Source organism: Ambystoma mexicanum, chromosome 7q (assembly GCF_040938575.1).
Source record: "Ambystoma mexicanum isolate Mex_15411 chromosome 7q, UKY_AmexF1_1, whole genome shotgun sequence".
NCBI classification, from domain to species: domain Eukaryota; kingdom Metazoa; phylum Chordata; class Amphibia; order Caudata; family Ambystomatidae; genus Ambystoma; species Ambystoma mexicanum.
The window spans coordinates 568,371,666-568,397,497 of record NC_090941.1 but is presented as its reverse complement, the minus strand read 5'-3'; the positions used below and the strand labels follow the sequence as shown (position 1 = coordinate 568,397,497).

The 25,832-nt window shown below is 45.5% G+C and overlaps 1 protein-coding gene across 12 annotated transcripts in view; it reads left to right on the top strand.

The window, feature by feature from the left end:
- Positions 1 to 25,832, top strand: part of NEK3 (NIMA related kinase 3) — a 493,231-nt gene that overhangs the window by 372,123 nt on the left and 95,276 nt on the right. For all 12 annotated transcript variants that reach the window (XM_069640019.1, XM_069640013.1, XM_069640010.1 and 9 more), the window contains one exon: positions 6,108 to 6,242. In XM_069640019.1, coding sequence (XP_069496120.1) covers positions 6,108 to 6,242 — 135 coding nt within the window. The remainder of the gene's footprint in view (positions 1 to 6,107; positions 6,243 to 25,832) is intronic.

Sequence of the window (25,832 nt, the reverse complement as noted above, 5' to 3'; positions counted from 1 at the left end):
ATTCTACTAGGGGTGTGGCTACCTCCACTGCTATGCAGAGGGGTGTTCCCGTTCGTAAAATTTGTGAAGCAGCCACATGGGCCTCTGTCCATACCTTTGTCAAACACTACTCCCTGGATACTGTCCATGGGCAAGATTTGGCCTTTGGTTAGGCAGTCCTCTATTCTGCAATTTGATTGGGCATTCTAAAATTCTAAATTCTTTTCCCACCTCCATACGTTGGTACTGCTTTGGGAGTCTGTCATAGATGTGGAATATGTCGGAGGAACCAATCCCTTCGAAGAACAAGTTACTTTCTTACCTGGTAACGTTCTTTCGATGGGATGTTCCGACGACGTATTCCACATCGGTCCCTCCCTACCTGCCCCTCTACAGAATTTCTTATGCGATTGCAGCTTTCATTTCCGCAAGGCTTTCTGTAGTCATTCTGGCAGAAGATTGGTGCCACACGTTCTGGGAAAAAAACTACAACTGAGGCTACAGGCGTCGTGCGTCCTACTTATAACATCCGGTGACGTCGGCTCGACGGAGCCCCTCGAGGACAGCGTTATCGACGTCATCGACTCAGGACGCAGAACAATTTTCTGAAGCAGCACAGCTGTGGTGATTACCTGTCATAGATGTGGAATACGTCATCGGAACATCCCATCGAACGAACGTTACCAGGTAAGAAAGTAACTTGTTCATCTAGGGCCTCTTGGAGCTTCTGATGATCTAACAAGTCAAAAGCTGCCGAGAGGTCCAGTAAGATGAGTAGTCCAGATTTACTCCTATCTTCACAGGTGTTCAGAAGAGCAGTTTCCGTGCCTCTGGATGCCTGGAGTCCAGATTGATGGTCATAGAGGCAACCAACAAGTTCAGTATGAAGGCTCAATTGGGGGAGGAACAATTTCTCCAAGAGTTTACCAAGGAAGAGGGTGGTGGAGATAGGCCGATAGTTAGCTGGGTCAGCAGATGGCTTTTTTAGGAGAGGGTGCACAAGTGAGTGCTTGAGGGAACGGGGGAAAGAGCCAGTGGGAAATGAGTGGTTACAGAAGTGGGCAAGAGCCGGGGCGAGAGAGGAGATGTTGTCCTTAATGGTTCTAGACGAGCAGGGGAACACCTGTTTGGTGAGACCTTTATAGAGTGGACAACTTTAGAGACCTCATTGGGTGCTATGGGCAGGAAGGAGGAGAGTAAGGGGGTTGGGGGTAGGGGAGCCAAGAGAGGCAGGGTAACAGGAGTGGGAGTAGGGATGGGAGTGGTGGAAAGTGAGGACAGGATGTCCTGCATTTTAGATGTGAAATGGGAGGCCTGCGTGGTACAGAGTGCCTGGGAAGGAAGGAGAGAGGTGGAAACTGCAGTTGGAATGGCGAGTTCCTTGCAGATTCTAAAAAGTTCAGACATGTTATTAGTGGCTCCAGAGATGCAGGTTTGGATGTGGGTCCTCTTCTTGGAGCGGATAGAAACACGTTATTGCCTTTGGAACAGGCGGCAGGCCAGTTTGTCAGAGGATGAACCCGAAGTCTGCCACTTCCATTCAGCAACTCTGAACTTGTGTTTCAGAGAGGCTAGATCAGCGTTGTACCATCCATTACACTTAGAGGCAGGCTTCAAGTGGATCCTCATGACAGGGGCAAGGGTGTCCGAGATGGAGAGGTGAAGGTTATCGAGGACAGAGTCAGAGGGAGAGTCAGAAGCAGGGGACAGAAGCGGGATGAAAGTGGAGGTAAAGGCAGTGACTGACTCTCTCTTCATCTGTCGAATAACGGCGAAGGAGGGTGGCAGTGCGGGAGGCGGCTCGGACAGAGTGCTGAGGGGCCCTAACTGGGAGGAGAGGAGAGAGTGGTCAGACCAGGATAGGGGGGTGGGGACTGGGTTAGAGATATGGATGTCTGCAGAGATGAAGGCATCCAGATTGCGTCCGGGTGATTAGGTCGGACCGCAAGGAAGAATGGGGAGAGGGGGAGTCACAGAGGTCACGGAAGTTCTGAGTTCAGAGCAGTTGGATATAAAAGTCACCTAGGAGGAGGAGTCTGGTAGTGGAGGTCAAGAGGGAGGAGAAGAGCTCTGCCCATTCTGAGAGGAAGTGAGGGATAGGGGCAAGGGGCTTGTAGATGGTAGTGAGAGTGAGTGAGAGAGTAGGTGAGACCCCGAGCCTACAGACGAGGCATTCAAAAGAGGTGTAGGATTGAGTAGGTATGATGGAATCAGGGACCCACTCGGGGAAAATCAGGGCTACTCCACCCCCAGGCCGGTTGGGCATGGGTTTGGAGAGAGTTTGTAGCCCTCCAGAAGGAGAGTGTCAAGAGCAGTGACAGAGCTGACATTGAACCACATCTCAGTAAGGGTGAGGACGTTGGGGTCAAAGTCTTCAAGGAGACAGGTGTCGGAGGAGTGTTTCACAGCAGAACGAGCATTCAAAGTAGCTAAGTAAAGCTGATTACCACCTTTTAAAGTTTTCTGAGGGGGGGTACAGAGGTGTGGTACTCCCATCGGTGGTGGTGGAGAGGTTAGCCAGGAGGAAGGTGGAGTAGCAGGAGAAGGGGGGAAGTTAATGAGAGAGGGCAGGCGCCGGTCAAGGAGGAGATGGGTAGGTTGAGAGCCTTGGGCCATGATAGTTCCATTGTGATAGACATTAATGATGCACCGAGAGGATTAGAAGTATGCCTAGATTACTTCCCATCTAGTGCTACCATTAATGGGTGACGAGGAGAACGGGGAGAGAGTGGAGACCAAGTGGGGAGTCCATAGGTCCGGGGAGGGGACAGAAAAGAGGATGTCAGTAATAGTCTACCTGAAAGTAGCAGAAGCATGTCTACAAAATGCTGTTTGCTACCTATCCAAACACGGTCAACTAAACCAAAATGATGTATCTCTTTCTCAAAGCTAGAGAAAAGCAATCTTGTAAGGCAAATGCGTTTAATAACTAATAAACCTGCAAAAAAAAAACAAAGGCAACTGCAATGGAAACCAATGTTAAGCACTGCACTATTTCAGAAACATGCTAATCAAAATGCAAATAATGCAAGTTCATAATGCAAACATCAAATGAAAAATAATTCAAAAGCATCCAGTTCTATCTTCAAATGCCAATATGCAATTCCACAATGGAATACAATAATGATAGTAAATGCTGAATGAGCCTGTTTCAATTCAAGAGCCTAGACCCAGCACTTATTGGATGCCTGCTTTTAAGCAAAGATGGAGATCTTCAGCACTGCTTCTCAGCTCACCCATCAGGACATGTCCTCTTCCAGTCTGCTTGCGTGCCAGTCTATCTAAGGAAGGCTGCTGGACATTGGTATACCTTTTTGATGGAAATCCCCCAGGACTCTTCACTTGATGGACATCCGTCTGAGCCTGGCATTCCCAATGCAATTCTGTGAAGCAAGGGTTCTGACACCCTAGCTCCAGGGTGTGCTTGTTCAATTTTCATGCCCCCATTCTTTTAAGTTGGTCACCAAATTCACCTAATTGATAGGTGTGTTGAATAATTCTCTATTACTGATGTCATTTCAACTGATGCAAATGTACTGCTTACTTTGTCCCCAAAGCGATTTCTATGGGCGATTAAGTAGCATTGTTTTGTTATCAACAACCACTTGTTTTTCCTTGTACAAAGGACAAGGACTGTTTACATAGTTTTCCTTGTGAGCTACTGTAAAAATCCCTTTTGGAAGGAATAAAAAAATGAATAGATTTTTTTCCAGTTGCTGGCTGCTTGTTTCACGTTTGCGCATTTTAGTATTCTATGCAGAAGTACATTCAAAATGAAGAACATTTTCTTAAAGGCACATATCTCACTTAGCTGATGCTCGGGTCACCTTTCATCATGTAGCGCTTTCCTGCATTGAACATTTACCAACTAAGAACTCTAGGCACCATATCCTACCCTGACATTAGAATACTTCACAGGCCTCAGGCCAAGGCCAAGGCCAGTTTTCTCTTACTTGCTTTCAGGTGTACGGTGAATGAGAGAAATGCTGACATGAAATGGCATCACATGTGCTAATATATCCCCCTTCTGTGCATAATGGGCCCTGCTACATGACATTGCTTTCCGTTGGCCAACCGGATGCATCTATCAACCATGTTGAGAGGCTACTTTGTTTCACAAACATGCTAATCATCAGAGTAATAAAAGATATTACCTGGGCAGGCTTTTATCCCCTGTCACTCGTTTGCTGCTGCTTCTGCCTTCGCAATAATAATTGTTTAAAAGTATTTAAGCTCTCAACAGTGAGCAATTTGGCTGGCTCTTGCCATCGCACCCTTTTCTATCAGAGCCACGGGCTGGACTTCACAGCAGAGAGATGTCTTCTGCCTCAAAGCGGGAGGGCTTACGCACTCCCAAGCCAGCGGCTGGCGACGCCCATGTGCCTACCTCTGATTGTGGGACCACACACAGGGAGTGATGTAAGGAGAGCCCTTTAAAGGAATAGTTCCTATGTAAACATTTGAGCAAACGAGGCTCAAAGTGTTTACATGGGAGCATTCATTTCGTCACTTCAAGCAGCCTCCTCTTTACATGTTAAGCTCTGCCCTGGCTGCACTATTCAAGCTGCAAAAGCCCCATACCTGGGAGCTTTTGCTTACTGCAGCCAGAGCAGAGCTGAATATGGAGGAGGCTTCCTTCACTTTCATTTTACGTTTTCGGTGCTCCCCAAGCCCAGGCAAGCACAGAAAACGTAAAATGAAAGGCAGAGCAATTATAAAAACTTCACCGGCGGAGTTTTCATAATTGCTGCCACTTTCTTTTCTAGTTTCCCGTGCAGGAAACTAGCAATGAAAGTCGCAGCAATTATGAAAACTCTGCCAGATGCCGGCGAAGTATTCATAATTGCCTGGACCTGCCTACAAGCAAAGGCACAGCAATCATAAATACAGCGTTGTTGTATTTATGATTGCCATGGTTAGAAAACCCCGGAAATCATAAATAGAACAACCTTGTATTTATGATTGTGGTGGCTTCAGCTTTGAGTCTCCTTGGCTCCCCCGGGGGAGGAGCCTGGGAAACTTAGAAAGAAAACTGCAGCATTTATAAATACAACAACGTTTGTATTAGTTTACGGTGGCTTCAGCTTTGAGTCTCCTGGGCTCCCCCATTCGGGGGAGCCCAGGAGACTCGAAATGAAAGCCGCTGCAGACATAAGTACAATGTTGTTGTATTTATAAATGCAGCGGTTTTCTTTCCAAGTTTCCCAGGTTCCTCCGGCTCGGAGGAGCCCGGGAAACTTAGAAAGAAAACTGCTGCATTTATAAATACAACAATGTATTTATGTTTGCGGTGGCTTCAGCTTTGAGTCTCCTGGGCTCCCCGACCCGGGGGAGCCCAAGAGAGTTAAGTTGTATTCATGATAGCAGTGGTTTTAAAATAAATTATGAAATTAAAAGCACTTACCAGCAGCAGCCTTCCTGCCTGCCTTCTCTGCTCTCCGGCACTAATGAAGCAAAAGCTGCTGTAATAAAAGCTACCAGCAGGTGGCTTTTGCTTCATTAGTGCCGCAAGGGCAGAGATTAACATAAGCACAGGAGGCTCATCCATTTCACAAAATGGATGCCTCCTAGTGCTTAAAATGTGTGACTTTGAGCCTCATTTGCTCAAAAGTTTAAATAGGAAATTTCTTAAAAAAATATTTTTTATATATATTTTTGATCATGGCACATCTTTTGAGCCAATAACATTTTAGAGTGAACTATACCTTTAAGACTGTTCCTGTTTTTTGTTATAATCTACTGGGTATCTGTTTAATACTGCATATTATACCTCAAGTATTTAACTGGCCTGATAGAATTCTGTGTGTGACTTAGTAAAGTGTATATTTTTTCAGTATATCAATGTAGAGTATTTTCTAGAGATATGTATCTGGACTAATTGTATCTTTGTGTCAGCCATTCCTACCCGAGAATGACACTTTTTCTCTCTTTCAATGTCACCCACTTTTAAGAGGTTTGGCTTCCCTTTCTTGTCAGGTGTATAATCTGGCATTAAGGTCAGTGGTTGTACAGAGGGTGGTACAAAAACTACCTTTACACAGCCACATGTAAATATTTAAAGAAAGGTGTATTTTTCTGTATGTGTGTTTTTTTGGTGGCACTAATTGCACACTCCCCTTTGTTTGCAGGTGGTGGAGTTATAAAGTTTAATGAAAGTAGGAGTCGGAAGCAATGGGTTAAGGAGTCTCCAGAAACGTTGCTCAATATTCTCATGAATGCCGATCTGAGTTTTGCATTTCAAACGTACACAATATATAAACCAGGTAAATTGTGTTTTTTTTTTCTCAGGGCAGTGCTCAACAACTTGTAAGGCATTGTACATTATCCATTTAAATATTTGTAGAGTTGGTATTTTCATCCTCGCAGCTGAGCCTGTCTGTTATAATTCTACATTAGATCGGAAAAGTCATTAACTCCCCAGCCAATGTGGTTGATAATCTGTGAGAACATATTCTCTTTAGTTCATTCACAGCAGCTAGGCAGTTCTCAAACAATGCTATGGATTAATTGTTCTTTTATAAAATGGTTGCCAATATGATATCATGAATGATACTCTTTCCTAAAAGAGATATTGCGTCAGCTTTTGCGTCACTGTGCCAACACTATGCAACTCACTCCCGCCCACATCAGAAACAAATCCTTGCATCTTGCCTTCAGAAAACTGCTGAAAACCAGTTTTTTCGATAAATATGACTAATCTGTACCTCATTTGATATTTACACTTGCTTCCTGACAGATGTTGTACTTGCTTACCGACCCACTGTACAAGCTCTGTAATACCTCCAGGTCTGGGCGCCATACAAATGTATAAATAAAATATACATACAGAGACCGGTTTCCGGACACTCACTGCCACCAGCAGGCCCAAATGACCACAGAATTGTGTTTCCAATTTGTCAGAAGGCTTTCCAAAGCAACACCCCTGAGTATTTGTAGTGGCTTTCCGTAGAATAGCACCACTGGCACTGTTGCCTGCGGGTTGCCCATTGAGGGACAGGTATATCTCATCACATTTGTTTGGAGTAGTATGCAGCACTTTGACACAAATAGATTTCATCTGTGATTTTTGTAGCTTTGTATAGAAAGTCTAGTAGTCCAGGAATGTTCAAAGAAAATGCGTCACAAACGTCCAATGTATATGGCTGTTTCTCTCAATCGTTTTAAGCGATTTCCCTCTCGTAGTGATATTCAAGAAGTTAATGACCTGGATCAAAAGCTTACAGTTTGCTCTTGCCGTACATTTGCAGATCTTCTGAAACTACAAATTCTTATAAAAGTAGTTAATAACAATAACTATTTAAGCATTAGTACCTAAGGGGATGAAGGGGCAGAATTCCCCCATTAGGTGTCTGGAAGGAGGTCCAACATAGGGGCCCAGAGCGAAGCGAGGGCCCTTAAGAATGAATGTGAGGCACATAATGGCCGGAAATTGTGCCCCCATGCATGTTAAAGCTTTTAACATTCCTGAGTGGAGGGGGAGAGCAGGTTTCAGGGCTGTTATTTTAATGAAATGGAGGAAGCAAGAGCTGTGCAGCTGGTGCATGGTGGCACATTCTCATGGCGACCCGTACTGCCCACAAAGAAAGTAGTCGTCTGAGTGATGCAGGCGCTGGAGCACCCTGTAAGGCAGAGGAGGTGTGTGCCACCATCAGGCAAAGAGCAGGACTTCACAGTGATTGGGCTAGCCACTGGGAGAAGAGGCTGGCAGGGAACAGTATGTGGAGGCGGATCAAGGGGAAAACAATGCACAGGAGTGTGGTGAGGGATAAGTTAGGTGACCAAGAGTGATAAGGTGCAGAATGCTTATTGCAGCTGGCTGGCAAGGAAGCAGAAACTCCACCTAGCCATTGGTTCTTAATGCCCAGTATTTTACTGTATCCCAATTGGTCAGGACAGATTGGGTGTTCTGAAAAGGATCTAGATATGGTCCTAAAACCCCTTTGATTTATTGAAATATAGAATGAAAAAGAACTGGAAACACACGTTTCAAGTCTCTTAAGGAGATTTTATTAGTAATGATTGTATGGAGCAGGCACAACCAGACTTCCCGCAATCCAAACTGGTAATCTCAGCAGCCTATATGAACAATACTAAAAATAGTACTGGATACACGCATTGTAAAGCGGGGTTACCAAATTTTCTATAGACTATTATAATTATATATTAAAATAACTGTATGGTACAAATCTCATGATATTGCTCAGAATCCACCAATTTTCCTTTAAGAAATAAAATAAGTGTTGAGCCAATTCACTTTAAATACATGAAGATGGAGCTGCTATGGTCCAAAAGTCCATTACATATGTCTGATATCTGTATTTTACTTATTGTGGTTCAATTAAACCGGTATCCTCCAAATCCATATTTCCCTTACCAACATGCCCTCCAAACCTTTGTGTATAGGCAGTGCTCCAGATAAGATTTTGTAGATGGGAGTATTTTACTCCACATATTTAAATTTTAAGAGTAAATGCAATATCAATGGAGCAAATATGAGTTTTCTCCTTCACAAGAGTGAAAAGGTTGAGACGTCCAGGCAACGTATGCAAAAAGTTAACTTCTATGAAGATCATGATCATGCACCAGCGATCCACATCGTGAAAGAAAAGCTGGCGTCTCTCACAATTAACAGAAAATACACCATGTTGAGTAGAACAAACACCCACTCACAAATGGAACAAATGAGCACTACCTTTCTGAGATGATAGGTATAACAGCAGCATAAACTGTTCAAAGCTTAGCTAACAAAAAATAGATCAACTTGAAAAGGAGCTATTTTATTTTACACACTGCTTTAATAATTAGAGTGTGAATTAATTTGTAGAAGGCATAAAATAAGCAGTGGCACATAGCAATTTGCCATGACATTCTGTAGGTTTGCTAATCAAATTGACACTTCTGTAGCAAAGCTAGCTATTTAAGTTACCCTGTTCAATGAAAGCACAGCACACCCTGCATTCCTCTCTTGCCTTGAGGGCTCTTTTCACCCTCTTTCTCTGCAATTTCAAAGGGGCTAATGGAGAGAGAGAGTGCATCAGTAATCATCTCCTCCACTCTTAAGTGCTGAAGCTCTTGGTGGGAGTGCTAGTCAAGAATTTATTTTTATTTTTCAAATAATGTATTTATTTATATGTATTTCTTTGCAAATTTAAAAGAGCCAACAAAGAAACATTATCAGCTTCATACATTTTTCCATATATATTTCACAATCCAAATTTTCAAATGAACACAGAAATACTATAGCAAAGATACATAAAACCACTGACATTAAATTCAATTTAAAATCCAAAGTAAATTCCAGTTTACATTTCAAATTTAATTTCTTAAATTTCATCGGAAGTATCCCATTTGCTTCCAATAAATGAATACTTTAAAAGGATGTAGCAAAATCTTAAGAATTTGTATAAATGATTAAATTATCACATTATTATCAGATTATCGAATGATGTCCTTTTCACACACTTTCCAGAGATCTTTGACCATTCCTCTCAAAACATCTCTTGCTTATCAATTGCCTTATAAATTGGAGGTTTTCAAATATTTTTCCACTCAATGCCAAACCCAGTAAAGTGCGACATACAATGAGTTCAATTCTGAATTCAGACAGTGGGCCTCATTACAAGTGTGCCGGTCCGGTAACAACGGTGCAGGTAAGCCTACCCCCACTGTTGTTACCGGACCAGAACACTACGAGTCTGCTTGCCTGAATTGCTGTGCCTGGCAGGTCTGACTCTGCCGGGCACAGCGGCCACGGTAAGCAGACCATCACAGAAGCACCGGCACCGTTTTTAACGGTGCCGGTGCGTCAGTGTTCCCCATTCCCATTGTCCTATAGGACTCGATGGGAATGGGGAATTACTATTTACAGGTGCCTGATTTTCCAGAACGCCGGGGCTGTAATGCCCCATTGTTTCCGGCAAGCCAGGTGCTGGTAAAATTCGCAAGTCCAGTGGCTGCCTGCCGGTTTTACCGGCACAGCTACCGCCAGACTTGTAATGAGGCCCAGTATGTCCAAAAGGTCTCAGACTTAATCGTATCATAATTATGTACAAATTTGTCAAGCGTACTCCTATATACCTATCCCAGGGTATTATATTCAGTGAACACATGCTTTGCTGATTCCAAATGATTGGAATGTGTGCAGTGTCAAGAAAACCTCTTCTCTAAAGGAATGCCAAATAGCAAACCTCGAATTGTTAATAAGGGAAGCTGATTTGTGCACAGCCGCAACATAACATTTATTCCTGCGGGGCTCAGGCTCTGAAGTAAATAACGCTGCACTTACATATATCGGTGAGATACCTGTGTCACTGCACTTTAGTTGCATAGGTTAGATGAATGTGTATAATTTGTATTCCAATCCTACAGATTGCCCTTTCTATGTAGAGAATCCTTTATTGCCTTAAAATGTGTCCAGCATTCAGGCTGCGGAATCCAATTTATACTTCTGAAGAAGTCCAGATTTAATTATTCAAATTGTGTACCTCACCTGACCACTTGAGAATCATAATTGTACCCCAGTGCCTTCAGTAGGGGGCACTTTGGTGCTATTGTAGATTTGATGTATAGCTCACCCATTTCATTTGCGTGCTTAGAGAAACAATCCCCAGCTCGAGTCTCAAGTACTCCATTGTGTTTGACGGGGGTATATTTAGGGCCTTATGCCAAACTAGGCCCTCCAACTGATTTAGCCATCCAACCTCCCTCATTGTGAGTGCCTCGAGCCCATATGATACCATGGGGCAAAAACACTGTTTATATAGTGTGAGCACCTCCTCAATGGTATAACCCCCCGTCTTCCTTGCAAACCTGCACAGATGAAGCGCAAGTTGCCACTGTGCTTTTCTTTCTTTGGTATCCCTTAGTAGGTGGTAGCTGTTATCATTGCATATTTGTCGGTCCAAACAGATGTAGGTATTTACATAGTCAATACTGCCCAGTGTGGTTATCATTGCCAACTTGTTGACCTTTTTACCTGTGATCAGCATGCTTTTAGTCTTAGTGACATTTATGGGCAGCTTATTTTCTAATGCATAACAGTGTAACTCATTAAGCGTGCATTTCATCCTTCTATAGGTGTAGTCGAGGATCACTAAGTCATCTGCAGAAAGCATGCTAGCCACATAAGCCACACCCAATTTGTGAGGGCAGTTCGGCTTTGCCAGATCTGTCGGGTAAAGATTAAACAGCAGGGGAGCCAGCACACGACCTTGCTTGACTCACCTCTTTTATATAAATCAATACTGAGATTCCACCTCCATTATCCAAGTATACTCTCGCTGCGGTGTTCCTATGTAGCAGCTGTATTGTATAGACTAACCAATTGGTACATCCCATCCTCAACAATGTCCGCCACAATATCTCACGGTCAATGCAGTCGAAAGCAGCCTTAAAATCCACATATGACACATATAATGATGGTCTATCTTTCCCGACAGCCCCTTTCATAAATCTATCCAACAACCTTATGTTGTGAGATATGGTTGAGAAAGGGCAGAAGCCCGTCTGATATTCATAGAGAACCCCAGTAATCTTTGCCCATCTCTGCAATTCCTTTAACAAAAATTATCCAAAGAGCTTCCCCGTTACGTCCAACATGGAAAGCAGTCTATAATTGTCTGGAATGTTCCTGTCTCCTTTCTTGAAGACCGGGACAAGGATAGACTGCCGCCATGAGGACGGAACGTAACAAAACCAGCAGAATGTTTGCCCAAATGCTGGGTGCCTTTTTGAATACCAAGTTGGCCAACCCATTGGGTCCCCGCGCTCTTGAGCATTTTAGCTTCTCAATCACTACCACTAGGTCCACATGTGTAAACGCTGTGGGCCCCTGTTCTTCAACATTAGGGTCACCATCAGGGGCATAAGCCTCTTGTTCCTCTAACTTTTTTAAGTGGCTAACCCAAACATCTTCTTTAATTGGGTTTACTAATTTCTTGATATTAACCCCCTTAGCTTGGGATAGAATTTGCCATATAGAGTGGGTGTTTATTCTACGAAGCACCCATAACATTCATTGGCATTGCGCATTCTTAATTGAGAATTTCCAGGATCTAAGCCAATTTTGGTACCTACATTTTTCAGTTCTTACTTAGGCAAATTTTTCCTCCAGTGGTTGCTTGGAGTTTCTCACTAGTCTTAGAACTCTTCTTAATTTACATTTTGCGTCTCGGAGGACAGCATCGAATACTTTGAGGGTCTGTTTTCCGAGACGGCCATGCGCTTGCACTTGCGTGCTCCTGTTCCATCTGCCGCCCACTTCAACCAGTCTTCAAATTCTTCAAGTGCAAAGTTGGTCAGTGTGTCTATTTCGTGCAGTGTTGCATGCAGGGCTGCACTCGTGACCTTTTTAAGGTTATCTATTGACCAATAAATGCGGTTTCCTGCAAAATTTCAGTGCAGTCCACCATTAAACCTAAGGTTACTTTTTCCCATTTCTATTTGTATAAACAGTGAGTACCGCATGATCACTATTTTCAACTAAATTAATGTTGAGCTCGAGAACCTTTTCCAAAAATGCATTGCTACCAAACAAGTGGTCCAAGATTGCCCAACTCTTCCCAGTTTTCCAGGTGAGCATCCCTGGCACACCCCCCTTGGTCCTCCTGTTTATAAGAATCCGCTCCCACTCTTTCATAAAATCCCACCCAAAGCTTACCATTCTTATTTCTCTTTTTCTGCAACATATTACTCTTACTCAATGTTTCTATAAGCCGCACATTCAGTGTCGTGAAAACATCAGGAATTTAGGTCACCACTCATCACGATTGCTTCTTACTTTTTGTCCCCCCCAGCACCCCATTTTGTGCAGATGTCCTCAATACAATCAAAAATTGCGTCTAGATTCGCAAGTCCTGGCGGAATATAAACAATCACCAAAAGCAATTTTTCAGACCCTTTCCCCTTGTTCAATAGGACCTCAACTGCCATCACATCGTCATTTATGGTAGTTAACAGAATAGCATGAGATTTAAATTCATGGGAAACCCCAATGATGAGGCAGCCCAAGATCCCTTCTTCACAAATACTTAATATAACTGGAAGCCATTAATACCTATTGACGGGATCAGCTAGGTCTCCTGTAACATGATAATATCATGCTTTAACAGAGTATCGAAAGACCCCGATCTCTTCAATAGGTGCACGTGCCCCCTGGTATTCCAAAAGGCAACCTTGATATTTCACTTTGTCTCCACACGTTGCATACGTAGGAAACCCTTCCAGAGGCACAATCTTTCTCATTTTAGTCTAGTGGTGCCTGTGGGACCAGAATCTTACCACCCATTGCATTCCACCCTTCTATTACCTGGCTCTGACATCGCTCCCAACACCCTGTGGCCCTATCATCTACCACCTCTTCATCTAGGGTGGGTTGGTGGGAGCGTATCAAATGTGCTATCTCAGGGAGAGCACAATGAATATGAGAAATTGTGCCATTATTATGGACAAGAGGCTCCCCAAAATCAAAATCACTGGAGTTTAAGACACTGAAGTAAGGAATTGTATGCAGTATGCGTAGAAGTTCGCTGCAATTTATCCTTCCCTTTGTTGTCAGCTGGTTCAACCTCTATTGTAAATACCATATGCCCACCTCCCATTCTGCATGTACCAGAGTGGCAGTCTTCTCCTTACAAATGGGGGCAATCTGTGTACGGTCTATGCGCTCTCTGATCACTACTGGTGCAGCTATGGCACTAGAAGGCTTACTTGTGCTTCACTGTGATAGATTGTAGGAGATAAGAGACTTGTCACTTTCAATTTCTTCAATCGACTCTCTCCTTTCCCTTTAGCAACCAACTAGACAGAGTCCTAGGCCCCATATGGGCCCTTTTTTCACACCTGCATTCCATCCTCGAAGTCCTCTGGGTTTTAGGGTGAGTCACTGTATTGGTTGTAGAGTTTAGGGGGTCGTTCTGGATAGTTTCGGGTGACAGCTTTATTCCTTCGGCTAGCCTGCTTGGTCCAATTTGGTGGCTCTTTGCCATCCGTCGTTGCTTCTGTGTTTGGAAGATCGACAATTGGTCTTCTATTTCTGATCCTTCTGTTGGAACCCCCATGGCCGGGTCTGATCCCATAGTCACTGTGTTGGGAGGTATACTTATTTCTGATGCTTGTTAATCTGCTTAGAATCACATGCTGTGCATAGGTCCGACATCCAGTGGTCACTGCGGAGTATTGCATCTTGTTTTTCGTAGTCGAAAAGGGACGTCGACCGGGCGTGTCTGAAATACTATCCCTATAGTGACGTGTGTTGTACCCACAATCGCTCACGCGTCGAGGTCCCTCAGATTGTTTTTTCCGCCCAGCTACTGGTCGCCTTTACGCGGAGCTCCTCGAGAGACATTGCAGATTCCATCTCCTCGACCTTTGGTCGTTTTTTCCTGTTTAAAGATTTAATATATCGATCCCTCCCTCGACGCAGTGGTGAAGCTGTCTCCGCCGAGCAAGATCTTCGACGGAGGGGACGAGCGGAGGAGATCCGTCGGCGTTGCCGAACACGTGGCCTGGCCTCGCAGGCCAAATACAGTAGGGAGAGTGAGGTCGTGGGACATCTCTGTTTCTTTTTCTGAGAATGCCTTTCCTTTTCCCCTTCCTTTCCCTTGGGGAAGTTATCACGCTTTATTGCCTCGGCTATGGAGAGGACACCCTTTAGATTTTGCCCACTTTGTAAGGGCAAGTTTACTTGGAAGGACAAGCATTCACGGTGTAACCGCTGCTTGCCCCTCGATCACGTAGAGGAGGGTTGCTCGGCTTGTCGGCTTCTAAAGCCAAAGACTCTAAAAGACCGTAGGGTCAAGAGGTGGGCGGCCTACGCTATGTCGAAGGCCGGGTCTTCACCCGCCGCTGCTACCACCGACAGTGACGAGGAACGTGATAACACGACCTCCGCTATGGAAGTCGTACACCCCTCTAAAGAGCGCTCGCGCTCTTCGTCGTCTGTCCCCGGCCCCGACGGGCTCGGCTCACGCCCTGCTTATGGGGATGAACACCCCGGCGACACGGACGCACACGATACATCACATAAGCACACAACCCATAGCTCTTCTTCGTCGAAGACGAAGAAAGCATCAGCGCCCACGGAGACGCAGGTTACACCGGCGGCCTCCTCGGACCGTTCGGGTTCGAAGCCCCTCTCGCAACCGCAGCCGCGACCAGCGACTGGGCTTTTGGCAAATAAGGGCGCCGCCCCCAAACCATCAGCCGGCGCGCACCAGCAGAGAGCGCACGCCGCCGTAGAACGTTCGACACCCGTAACGTCCAAACCACAGCCCTCCGCTGACAAACGAGTCACAGAGAGCTTGGCGAGGATCGTTGTAGCCGACGCCCAGAAGCGTACGCCGAAAGACACATCGAGCGCTACGCAAAGGTCGAAAGACACGCCGAAAAAGCCCGAAGAAAAACAGGGACTACCCCCTTCAGTCGGGGGGACCCCCAGCACACCGGAAGGCTTTTCGGAGGGCGACGGGACACTTTCCTCGACGTTGTGGGAGAGGTCGAGCCGTTTTCAGCAAGAAAACACTAATTTTCCCCCGCTAGACCGCTCAGGGGTACCCCATGAAACCATGGAAAGGCTCCATCTCTGCATGGAGAGAATGGAGAGGTTTATGAACACCCAGAACCCTCCCACTCCCAGGAGAACAAGAGAAGGGCCTCAGGAGGACCCCAGGGCCAAATACCCGAGGCAGGATACAGCCTTAGACATCCATAATGTGTATGACCTCACTGGTGAGGAACAATACTTAGAAGAGGAGGATGATTTTGTGGACAATGAAGAAGGACAGAACCAAGAGGAAGGTCTGGAAGACAGCCCAGACATGGTAGGAGAAGGCTTCGGAGAAAATCCAGAAGAAGGACCTTCTCATCCCTGGCAATCCCCATCAGGATATTCGGACACTGATGTCCTGAACCTAAATCCTCCAGACAATTCACCTGTCAGAAACACGTCTCCCATTGACGATCAGCCCACATTCAATGCCCTGTTGCGCAGAGCAGCAGCACATTTCGAACTGGACACTGGGGAGATCTCTCCGGAAATAGACTTTGTGGAAAAAGTAATTAAGGAGAAACCCCCAGTCAGCCAGACCATTCCCCTCCTCGCTTCAGTGAAGAGAAGAATCATCCCTTCGCTATCCACACCCGCACTAATCAGAGGAGTTAATCCAAGGATTGAAAAACTTTTCACTCCTTCACCCTCAGACCCGCTGTACATAAGGGGACATTCCATTCCGGATTCCCTTGTAGTATCTAATGCAAGGAAGAGGGCAGGGGTGCCGCTGTCCACCAGTGAGGCACCACCTGACAAGGAGGGCAAGAGGTTATATGCCCTTGCTAAAAGAGTCACATCCTCGGCTGCCTTTTCGGCAAGAATTGCGAACAACAATTCTTTGCTAGCTAGCTACGCGGACGCGCAGTGGGCCAAACTGCGCAAGGACGCCGAAGAAGCGCCGGAACCATTACGTACACGCCTGCTTTCAACTATTGGCGAAGGAACCCAGGTCAACCAGAGTATTGTAAAGAACTCTCTGGATGCTGCTGAGACAGCGGGACGTTCCCTGGTTCAGGGAATACTCCTAAAACGCCATGTATGGCTGCGCAACTCAGGGTTCAAACCGGAGACACAGGCGTCTTTAATAAATAAACCTGTTGAAGACGCAAACCTCTTCGGGAAGGCGGTGGATGAGGCTCTGGAAATGGCTAAAAAAGAGTTTGATACTATCGAAACTCTTGACCAGATCTCTAAGCCCACTACCAGACGCGGCTATGGCAACACACGCTTTTTTCGTGGCCAACGCCAAAAGCAGAATCAGCAGCAACAGTACCCTGCCACCAGTTACCAGACCAATAGTGGGCAGTACAGCCAAAGAGGACAGCGCAGGGGCAAGGGGAGAGGGCGGGGGTCCACCCCCAGAGGCTCCCAAGCCCCCAACAACACCAAGTGACGCGAAGATTCGCGTCCCCTCCCATGCAACACCGGTCGGGGGCCGGATAACATCCTTTCTTCCAGCATGGCAGGGAATAACGTCAGACCGCTGGGTACTTTCCACCGTAGCCCACGGATACTGCATCGAATTCAACAGTTCCCCAACATACAGACCCCCGAGGGGACGACGCATGACACCGGAACACCTTGCCATCCTTCTCCAAGAAGTACAACAACTGCTGGAAAAAGGAGCCATAGAGGTCGTGCCTCTATCTCAGGTAACGGAAGGTATTTATTCGGTGTACTTCCTTGTACCCAAAAAGGATCTAACCGTGCGCCCTGTATTAGATCTGCGCCCAGCGAATAAGTTTATCAAACCCCAGAAGTTTCGTATGGTAACCTTACAGGAAGTGATCCCACTGCTATCACAGGGAGATTACATGACAACATTGTACATGAAAGATGCATACTTTCATATTTTAATGTTGCCAGCGCACAGAAGATACCTCAGGTTTATGATAGAGGGCAAACACTACCAGTTCAGAGTGCTACCCTTCGGCATAGCATCAGCACCAAGGGTATTCACGAAGGTACTGGCAGTGGCAGCGGCCCACCTGCGCAGGTTGTCCATCCCAGTTTACCCTTACCTCGACGACTGGCTCATAACAGGGGATTCTTACGAAACATGCTTCTCCAATACCCAAAAGACTGTAGACCTTTTGTTCCAGTTGGGCTTCTCCATCAACGAAAAGAAGTCCAGCCTAGACCCCAGCCAAATCAAACAATTCCTAGGGGCTCTAATTCAAACAAAGGACGGCCTCGTCTTCCCCTCCAACGAGAGGGTCCAAAACATGCTGTTTCAGATCCCTCAATATGTGCCCGGTCGAGAGGTGACGGTACGCAAAGCAATGCGCTTGCTAGGCATGATGGCGTCGTGTATTTATTTGGTACCTCACGGGCGCCTGCGCATGCGCCCTATGCAAGAGTGGCTCAACAGCCAGTGGTGTCAGGCCAGCGGATTATGGGACGATCCAGTGGTGGTCTCGCAGGCCTTAGTTCTCTCGCTACGATGGTGGACAAAGGAAAACCTGGAAAAAGGGAAACCTTTTGCCACACCCGCGGCAGAAGCCACTCTAACCACAGATGCATCCCTAACAGGATGGGGGGGCTCACCTATCCCATCAGACTGCTCACGGAGTGTGGACTCCGAACGTAGCATCCAAACACATAAATCTGCTGGAGCTACTAGCTGTGTTCAAGGCGCTAAAAGCCTTCCAGGAACACCTACAGGGCAAAACGGTGTTGGTCCTTACAGACAGCACCACAGCCATGTACTACATCAACAAGCAGGGGGGCACCCACTCTCCAGGACTGTCCAAACTGGCCCAAAATATATGGAAGTGGGCTCTCAAACAAAACATGTTCCTACTGTCAGAACATGTACCAGGGGAACTCAATCTGCTGGCAGACAAACTCAGCAGAGATTTTCCCCTGCCCGAAGAGTACGAAACGCGACTACACGAAGACATCGTCTTCGACGTCTTCACACAATGGGGATTCCCAGAAATAGACCTATTCGCAACCCTGGAGAACTCACAATGCCTAAGTTACGCCTCCAGGTACCCCCAGAACCAATCCAAGGGGAACGGTCTGTCGATGCAATGGTCAGGGAAATTTGTTTACGCTTTTCCCCCGACTCCCCTTCTCAACAAGGTGGTGCACAAGATGCACCAGGAACAAGTAACCATGATACTGGTGGCCCCAATGTGGGCCCGACAGCCATGGTTCGCTCACTTGATGGAGATGTCTCTATCTCCCCCAGTGAAACTCCCCTGCCCGTACAACATGCTGTCACAAGACAAGGGCAGGACTCTGCATCCATGCCCCCAGAACATGAACTTAGCAGCTTGGCTCCTGAGATCATAGAATTCGGACATCTACTGCTCCCGCAGAGATGTATGGACATTCTCAGGGAAGCCAGAAAACCTAACACTCGCCACTGCTACTCTAGCAAGTGGAGGAGATTTGTCATCTGGTGCAGAGGGGAAGGCATCAACCCAATTGACTGCTCTCCCACACACATTGTTCTATACCTGACCCACTTGTTGGATTCAGGTCTAGTGTTCAATTCCATTAAAGTCCACCTAGCGGCACTTTCTGCATACACCACTTCCCAACTCAAGGTGTCGTGGTGGAAGATCCCTGTTATAAAGGCCTTCATGGAGGGAATAAAGAGAATACACCCCCCGATAGCTAACCCAGCTCCCGGATGGGACCTTAACGTGGTACTTACCAGACTCATGGGCTCACCTTTCGAACCCATGCACAAAGCATCTCTTAAAGACCTTACTCTTAAGACTGCTTTTTTAATAGCTATCACCTCCATCAGGAGGGTAAGTGAACTACAGGCTCTTTCTGTTCTAGACCCCTTCGTTACAGTTCACAGAGGTAAGGTGGTTCTACGCACGCACCCAAGGTTTGCTCCGAAGTTCATATCGAAATTCCACGTAAACCAGTCTATAGAACTGCCAACGTTCTTTCAAAATCCTTCCAATGTGGGAGAAAAAATTCTGCATACACTAGATGTGCGCAGAGCGGTCATGTTCTACATGGAAAGAACCAGACCACTGAGGAAGACTAATCAGTTCTTCGTCTCGGTGGCAGCAGGAAGAGAAGGGGATGCAGTTTCAAAGTCCACTATTTCTAGATGGATTGTTCAATGCATCACTCTCTGCTATACTCTTGCTAAGAGAGAACTGCCCTTTAAGCCTAGAGCACACTCTACTCGGGGCACGGGGGCGTCCATAGCATTCATTGCAAATGTTCCCCTTGAGTCCATCTGCAAAGCGGCTACCTGGAGTTCTGTGCACACCTTTACAAAACACTACTGTCTAGATGCACACTCGAGATCTGACTCACTGATGGGTCAGGCAGTACTAAGACATCTTTTCTCTACTGTTCCTTCTCATAACCCACCGCCAACTCCGGGTACTGCTCGCTAGTCTATGCACAGCATGTGATTCTAAGCAGATTAACAAGCATCAGAAGACAATGCATTACTTACCGTAAAAGCATTTCTGATGATTGTATCTGCTTAGATTCACATGCGCCCACCCTTCCTCCCCGCTCGGATGGAAGGAACATAGACTTCCTTTTACATCTCTCTTTTCTGTACTCACTCACGTCTAGAAGGCTCCCTCAGGGCAGAAAAATACAAACAGAGGGACCTCGACGCGTGAGGGATTATGGGTACAACACACGTCACTATAGGGATAGTATTTCAGACACGCCCGGTCGACGTCCCTTTTCGACTACGAAAAACAAGATGCAATACTCCGCAGTGACCACTGGATGTCGGACCTATGCACAGCATGTGAATCTAAGCAGATACAATCATCAGAAATGCTTTTACGGTAAGTAATGCATTGTCATCTGTTTGTAGGGGTCTTTCTCCTACTGCCGTCTATTCTGTCAAATGTTAAATTGCAGCACCCTGAAGATTTACCTCCTGTAAAGTAGTTCCACAGAGTTTCAGTAGGATATTGACAGTGAACTGCAGTGTTTCCTGGCTCCCATTTGGCCCCATGTTGCTTGAATTACTATGGACTGTGCAATTTGAATTTCCAGTCCCTCTAATGCTCCCACTTCCGTTGAGTCTGGGAACAGCACTGGGGTTGCTGACATTCTGTACGTGTTTGCCGGCGCCATGGGCAGAATAGGCGGCTGTGGCAGGGGGGGTGGGGGAAAGGGATGGAAAAAGACTGTTATCCTCCCTCGGTCATTAATATCGTCTATTTGTTTGCTGTCACAGGATTTTTCCCCATTCAATTCAGTCGCCTTTTCCGTTTCATTAGCTGTTTTCCGCAATCGTGTTGTAAGCATTTTTACGTATGGCTTTGTCTGCCTTTGCTTTGTAGTTTTACCCTTGTTTAAAGCCTTTCCAAGCATCGACAAATGACTTTAACGCTGTGATGGTTTCCACAATCACAGCGTTACAGTCAAATCAATGCCAGTAGACTCAGTCAAGTTTCAATAGGTTTTTTGGGAACTAGACTTGCCAACTGTTAGGGATATTTATCATTTATATGCTTCATCCCCTCTCCAAGTGAGACCCCCAACACTTAATGCTGAACTTCTGGAACTTTTTCTTTCTGTCCTGAATGATAGGCTCCTTTTTCACCTCATTCATTCTTATTTGCTCTGACTTGCAACTCTGTTCTCTTTCTTATAGTGTCTGCTTTCCTCTATATCTCTTTTAAAGGCATATGTGTTTAACGTTTGCATCCTACAACCCCCTATGTGCAGTGTTGCTAGGGACCCCTTGGGTACTCCTTTGAGATTATTTTTACTATCCTTAAAGGAATGGTTCGGTCAAAAAATGTTATTGTCCCTACGGGTCGGCCATGTGTTTTTAAGGCTAAGTCGCACGATTTTAGACATTTTTTTTATGGAACTTACCCGAGTTTTCGTCCATTAAACGCACGCGAAAACGGGCACCAGGGCGCTGCCATTTTGTGATAATCCGATCACTTGCCGCATCGCCCTGGCTGACCTGCTTTTGCGGCACTAAATCATATCCCCCGCCCCTGAGCGTGACATTATCAAAACATTCATATTCCCCGCCTCTCTCTGTGACGTTACTGTGCTGCGTAGGCAAACGCGCCCAGTCGTCTTCTACGCGACTTCACACAGAACCCGGAAATCAACACAGATCAACTCGCAACACAGCGCGCCACAATTCGGAATATGAAACTGTACTTTAAAATCAAACAGCAACAGAATACATTTGGTAAAGTACATTTATTTGACATTAAATGTTTATAGAATATTCATCAATTTGCATATTAAATCGGAATGTGATTTTTTTTTTTTTTTTTTTCTTTTCTTTTCTCTCGATCCGCAAAAGTTTATCGTGAGTCACGCGCTGTTCCTTTATGGTACACAGGGTGTTGGTTTTCGTTAAAAGAAGCACTTTGGTTGCATGGTGAACCGCAAGGCTGTTCCATCAACTAGGCACTAGGCCAGCGTAAAGGTTGGTATGTTGCTTCTAGCCGCTAGTACCGCATAAGGGCATATGGGCCCTTGGCGATCGTCCCATAAGATCCTCAAAGTGGTGCAGTTGTTTACGAAAAGCTGCAGCTGGCGGTTGAAAAAACCATCTGCCGGGGTCTGAAACTGGTGGCAGTAGCAGTAGGGTAGGATATACCTGTTTTGAAAACATAAAAATTATAAATAGTCTCGCCAGCCGATCTTTATTACTATTATTCATTTAATTTATTACGGCCGATCAGAAACTATTTGCTTGCAAGGATAGTGCAATGGAGAATGTTCGGCTCTAAAATCAATGCGAAAACTAACGAAATAAATCAAGGTTAACACACAATGAGAAACAACTTTTTGTCTACATGCGTGTGGAATGTGGACCTGCATGCCCATGTGCCCGGTACAAAGACGAACCCACAAACGTTTTACTTGCTCTTCGTTCGTTCATTCATTCATCCATTCATTAATTCTTCATTCCGGTATAATAGCGTCTAAAGAGTTACTTACATTATATTTGCAATTTCCATTCTGTCTCTGCGTAATGCAGTCCGTAAATCCCACTGTGCTCGTGACAACGATTTTTCGTATACTGAACTAACACGAAACTCGGTCTAGTTTCTGAATTTTCTGCCTTATCGTCCCTTACGTTATTGCCCACCTCCTTCAAATGAAGTCCTTTCGGCATGGTCCCTGTCTCTCAAAGTAAAAAAACAATAGAACCTTATACTGCCAGTGCGAGTTGTGGGCCTCTTCAGGCCGCAAGCTGAAAATCAAAGCCGCTGACCTTCACTCGAAATGAGCATCCATTCTTACTTTGCAACATCCCGTAGTAAAGCCAGCTGTGAGAACTTCAATTTTCAAATCCATCTATGTACTGGGCCTCAATGTGCAAATGTGAACTGGCTTCTCTCCCATCTGCAACGGCTCGCTTGGCGCGTTCTAAGGCCCCCAATTTTGTCCTTGTTGTCCGCGAGCTTTGCAGCCCTAGAGAACCATAACTATGGGGATATTGACTTTTTGGGGGAAGGTCAGGGAAAGTATAAAGTACCCGAGGAGTTGAGTTGAAAGTGAGATTTATTGTTTGTTTTATTATTTGCAATACGCAAGCCTTCCCTTGATTAACAGTGTGCAGCATTTACATGAGATTGCGAAACTTAGTTACATCAACAAAAATACATACATACACATATTCACAAGGTCAGCGATATGAGGTGAATAGAGAGAGAAGTCAAAGATGACACCCAGGTTGTTCGCCACCCAGGATGGTGAAGGTAGGGGTTAGGGTTTGCATACTTTGTATGTACACTGTACAATAACATTTGTTTTACAAAAAGACAATCAGATTATAATGATTTAAACCGGGATTTGTACTTCTCAACGAGTTCTTCTTTGGATGGACATGGCACAGTGGCAATGTTTGGTGGCAATGCATCAGTGCTCTGCACAGAAACGCTCAAAATTCCATATCTGTGCTTCTCGAGTACAGCAACAATAAGGCCTTTAACAAAGTCGAACTCAATTTCCTCATAGACTGGTTTGATCACCCATTGCTTACTTCTTTTTGCAAAGGCCGTAGTGTAGCGAAGCATCCCTACATTACCTGTAGTTCTAGATTGTTCACGGCTCACATTCTCGTTATGGGCCAAGACCGCAAGTAGAGTCCTATATTTCATGCCCTGCATGCTGAAATGCAAGCGCTTTGGCTTGTACTTTAGGCACATATTGTGGAACACTTCCAAACCTCCTGTGTGACAGAATTCTGTCAGCCCCCTCAAATCTCTTGATAGAGTTTTATCGAAAACAATCTTCTAAATGGCTTTGTGTGTGGGCGAAGATGGAACCAACCACTTCTTCTTCTGAGCCTCCTCTGGGGACAAAGGGCCATGTTCACATTGGTGGAAATGTAGGTTTTCTGTCCAGCGGTGAACGTTGGTACAGTGGTGCATCAGTGACCGCCATTTTTCAAGTAGGATTTCCACTGACCCTTCACAAGTTTTGGAGCTCCACCAAAGATGGTTGCTGATAGACTGGGACCACTGTGAAATACTTTCCAAACCTTTTTTTTTTCCCTGCAGCTGAGATTTTCTTATTGATTGATTTAGCAAGATGCCATACATCAAATTGATGTTTAATATGTGAGAACTGCTCTGTGATTGTCTTGGCAATTGAAACGTGTCTGTCCGTGGCTATGAGGTTGATGTGCATTCCCCTCGATTGTAGATATTCCACTGATTTTATAAATCCTAGTTTCTTCATGGCCACTGAGGATTTACATTGGGACACCTGCACGACCACTGAACTCACAATTTTCTTACTATCCATGTCCTGAAAGTGGTAGGTGCAGTATTTGGCAGAAAATCCAGGGCTGTCGCACTGTCCATCGCCGGCTAGCCTGAATCGTTTGCCTTCGAATGTACTTGCTGGAGACAATTGTTCAATTTTCCAAGCATCACTAATGGCCGGAAATAGATAATCAAGTTGGTATCTGTAGTACTGCGTTTTTGAAATGAAAAGGAGTCCCACGAACTGAAAGAAAGACTTTAACTTTCTAAAACTGGAGCCACTAAAAAGTGCTGCAGCTGCACACAGTAGATTACCTGCTGGCAGTTTCCCCAGCATCGGTTGTGCAGACCATGAGAACGTATGATTTAATCTACAGGCGGCATGTATTGTGACGTTACTGCCTTGTTTTTGACGAGTCACATGAATCAATGGCTTCCGACATACTTTCCCTCTGACGGAATGCCCACATTTCAGCATACTTATAATATCCATCAAACAACTGTCGAATACTATGTATTTGCCCTCTTTCATTAGACTGTCATCCGCCATCACACTTGTTTCGGACTGCATCGTTGAGGACATATCAGCAGCATTGAAAGAAATATCGCCGATATCAGGTTCTGATGCGTCGGTGAATGCTGCTGCTGGTTCATTCTCTGTCATTTCAACATCTGTTACTTCAACATTGATGGGAGAACACAACATTGTCGACAGCGTTTTGGGTGGCATTTTTTTGGCAGGTGTAGATTTTGTGAATTGATCTGCGACTACTTCAGAGCTATCTTCAATACATTCAGTATCATTTTCTTGTGGTGTTGCAGTCGCACTGTAGCAATGGTCCATTACAACTTTACTGGATTCTCCGGACACATTCATTTCATGTTCTGGCCATTGGACATGAGCATCTCTAGTCTCAACACGCAGCGTCCGAATTAATAGTTCCTCCTTAGTGTAAATGGTCTGGCAAGCAACATCTCTCATTCGCTTCACTGTGTGTATGTATAGTTCGTACACCCATGGGTAACTAGAGGACAGATTGGAAAAGGGATGTTCAGTTTAAACACAAGATAAAGTATAGTACAATTGACTGGAAAAAAACATAAAATAGTCCCCAGCACAAAAACATTTCTAAAGTTATGAACTGATTGTAACTAACCTTATTTTTGTTTCTTTTCTTTGCAACTTTTTTGACTCAGCCTTCAACATCTGCACGTTGTAGCTCTGATACGTTTCCGCATCTCTTCCCTTCCTGTTGCACTGCAACGACTATATTTTCTGTATCCCACTCCCACCTTCCCTGCAGCTCTCTGGCCAGCCTCTCTTGGCCCTCTTCCTGCTCCTACCTGCAAGGCAAAAAACCTCGGGGTCATCTTCAACTCCACACTCTCCTTCTCTCCTCATATATCTGACGTCTCTAAGAAGTCACACTACCAGCTGCACCTCCTCAGAGGTATTCTTCCCTTCCTCTCCTTCCCCCAGAAGCTCACTGTCTCCCGAGCCCTGGTTCTCTCGAAGCTGGACTACTGTAACAGCCTCTATCTTAATCTGCCTGCCTCCACTCTCCGCCCTCTGCAACTCATCCAGAACAGAACTGCGAGACTTGTCC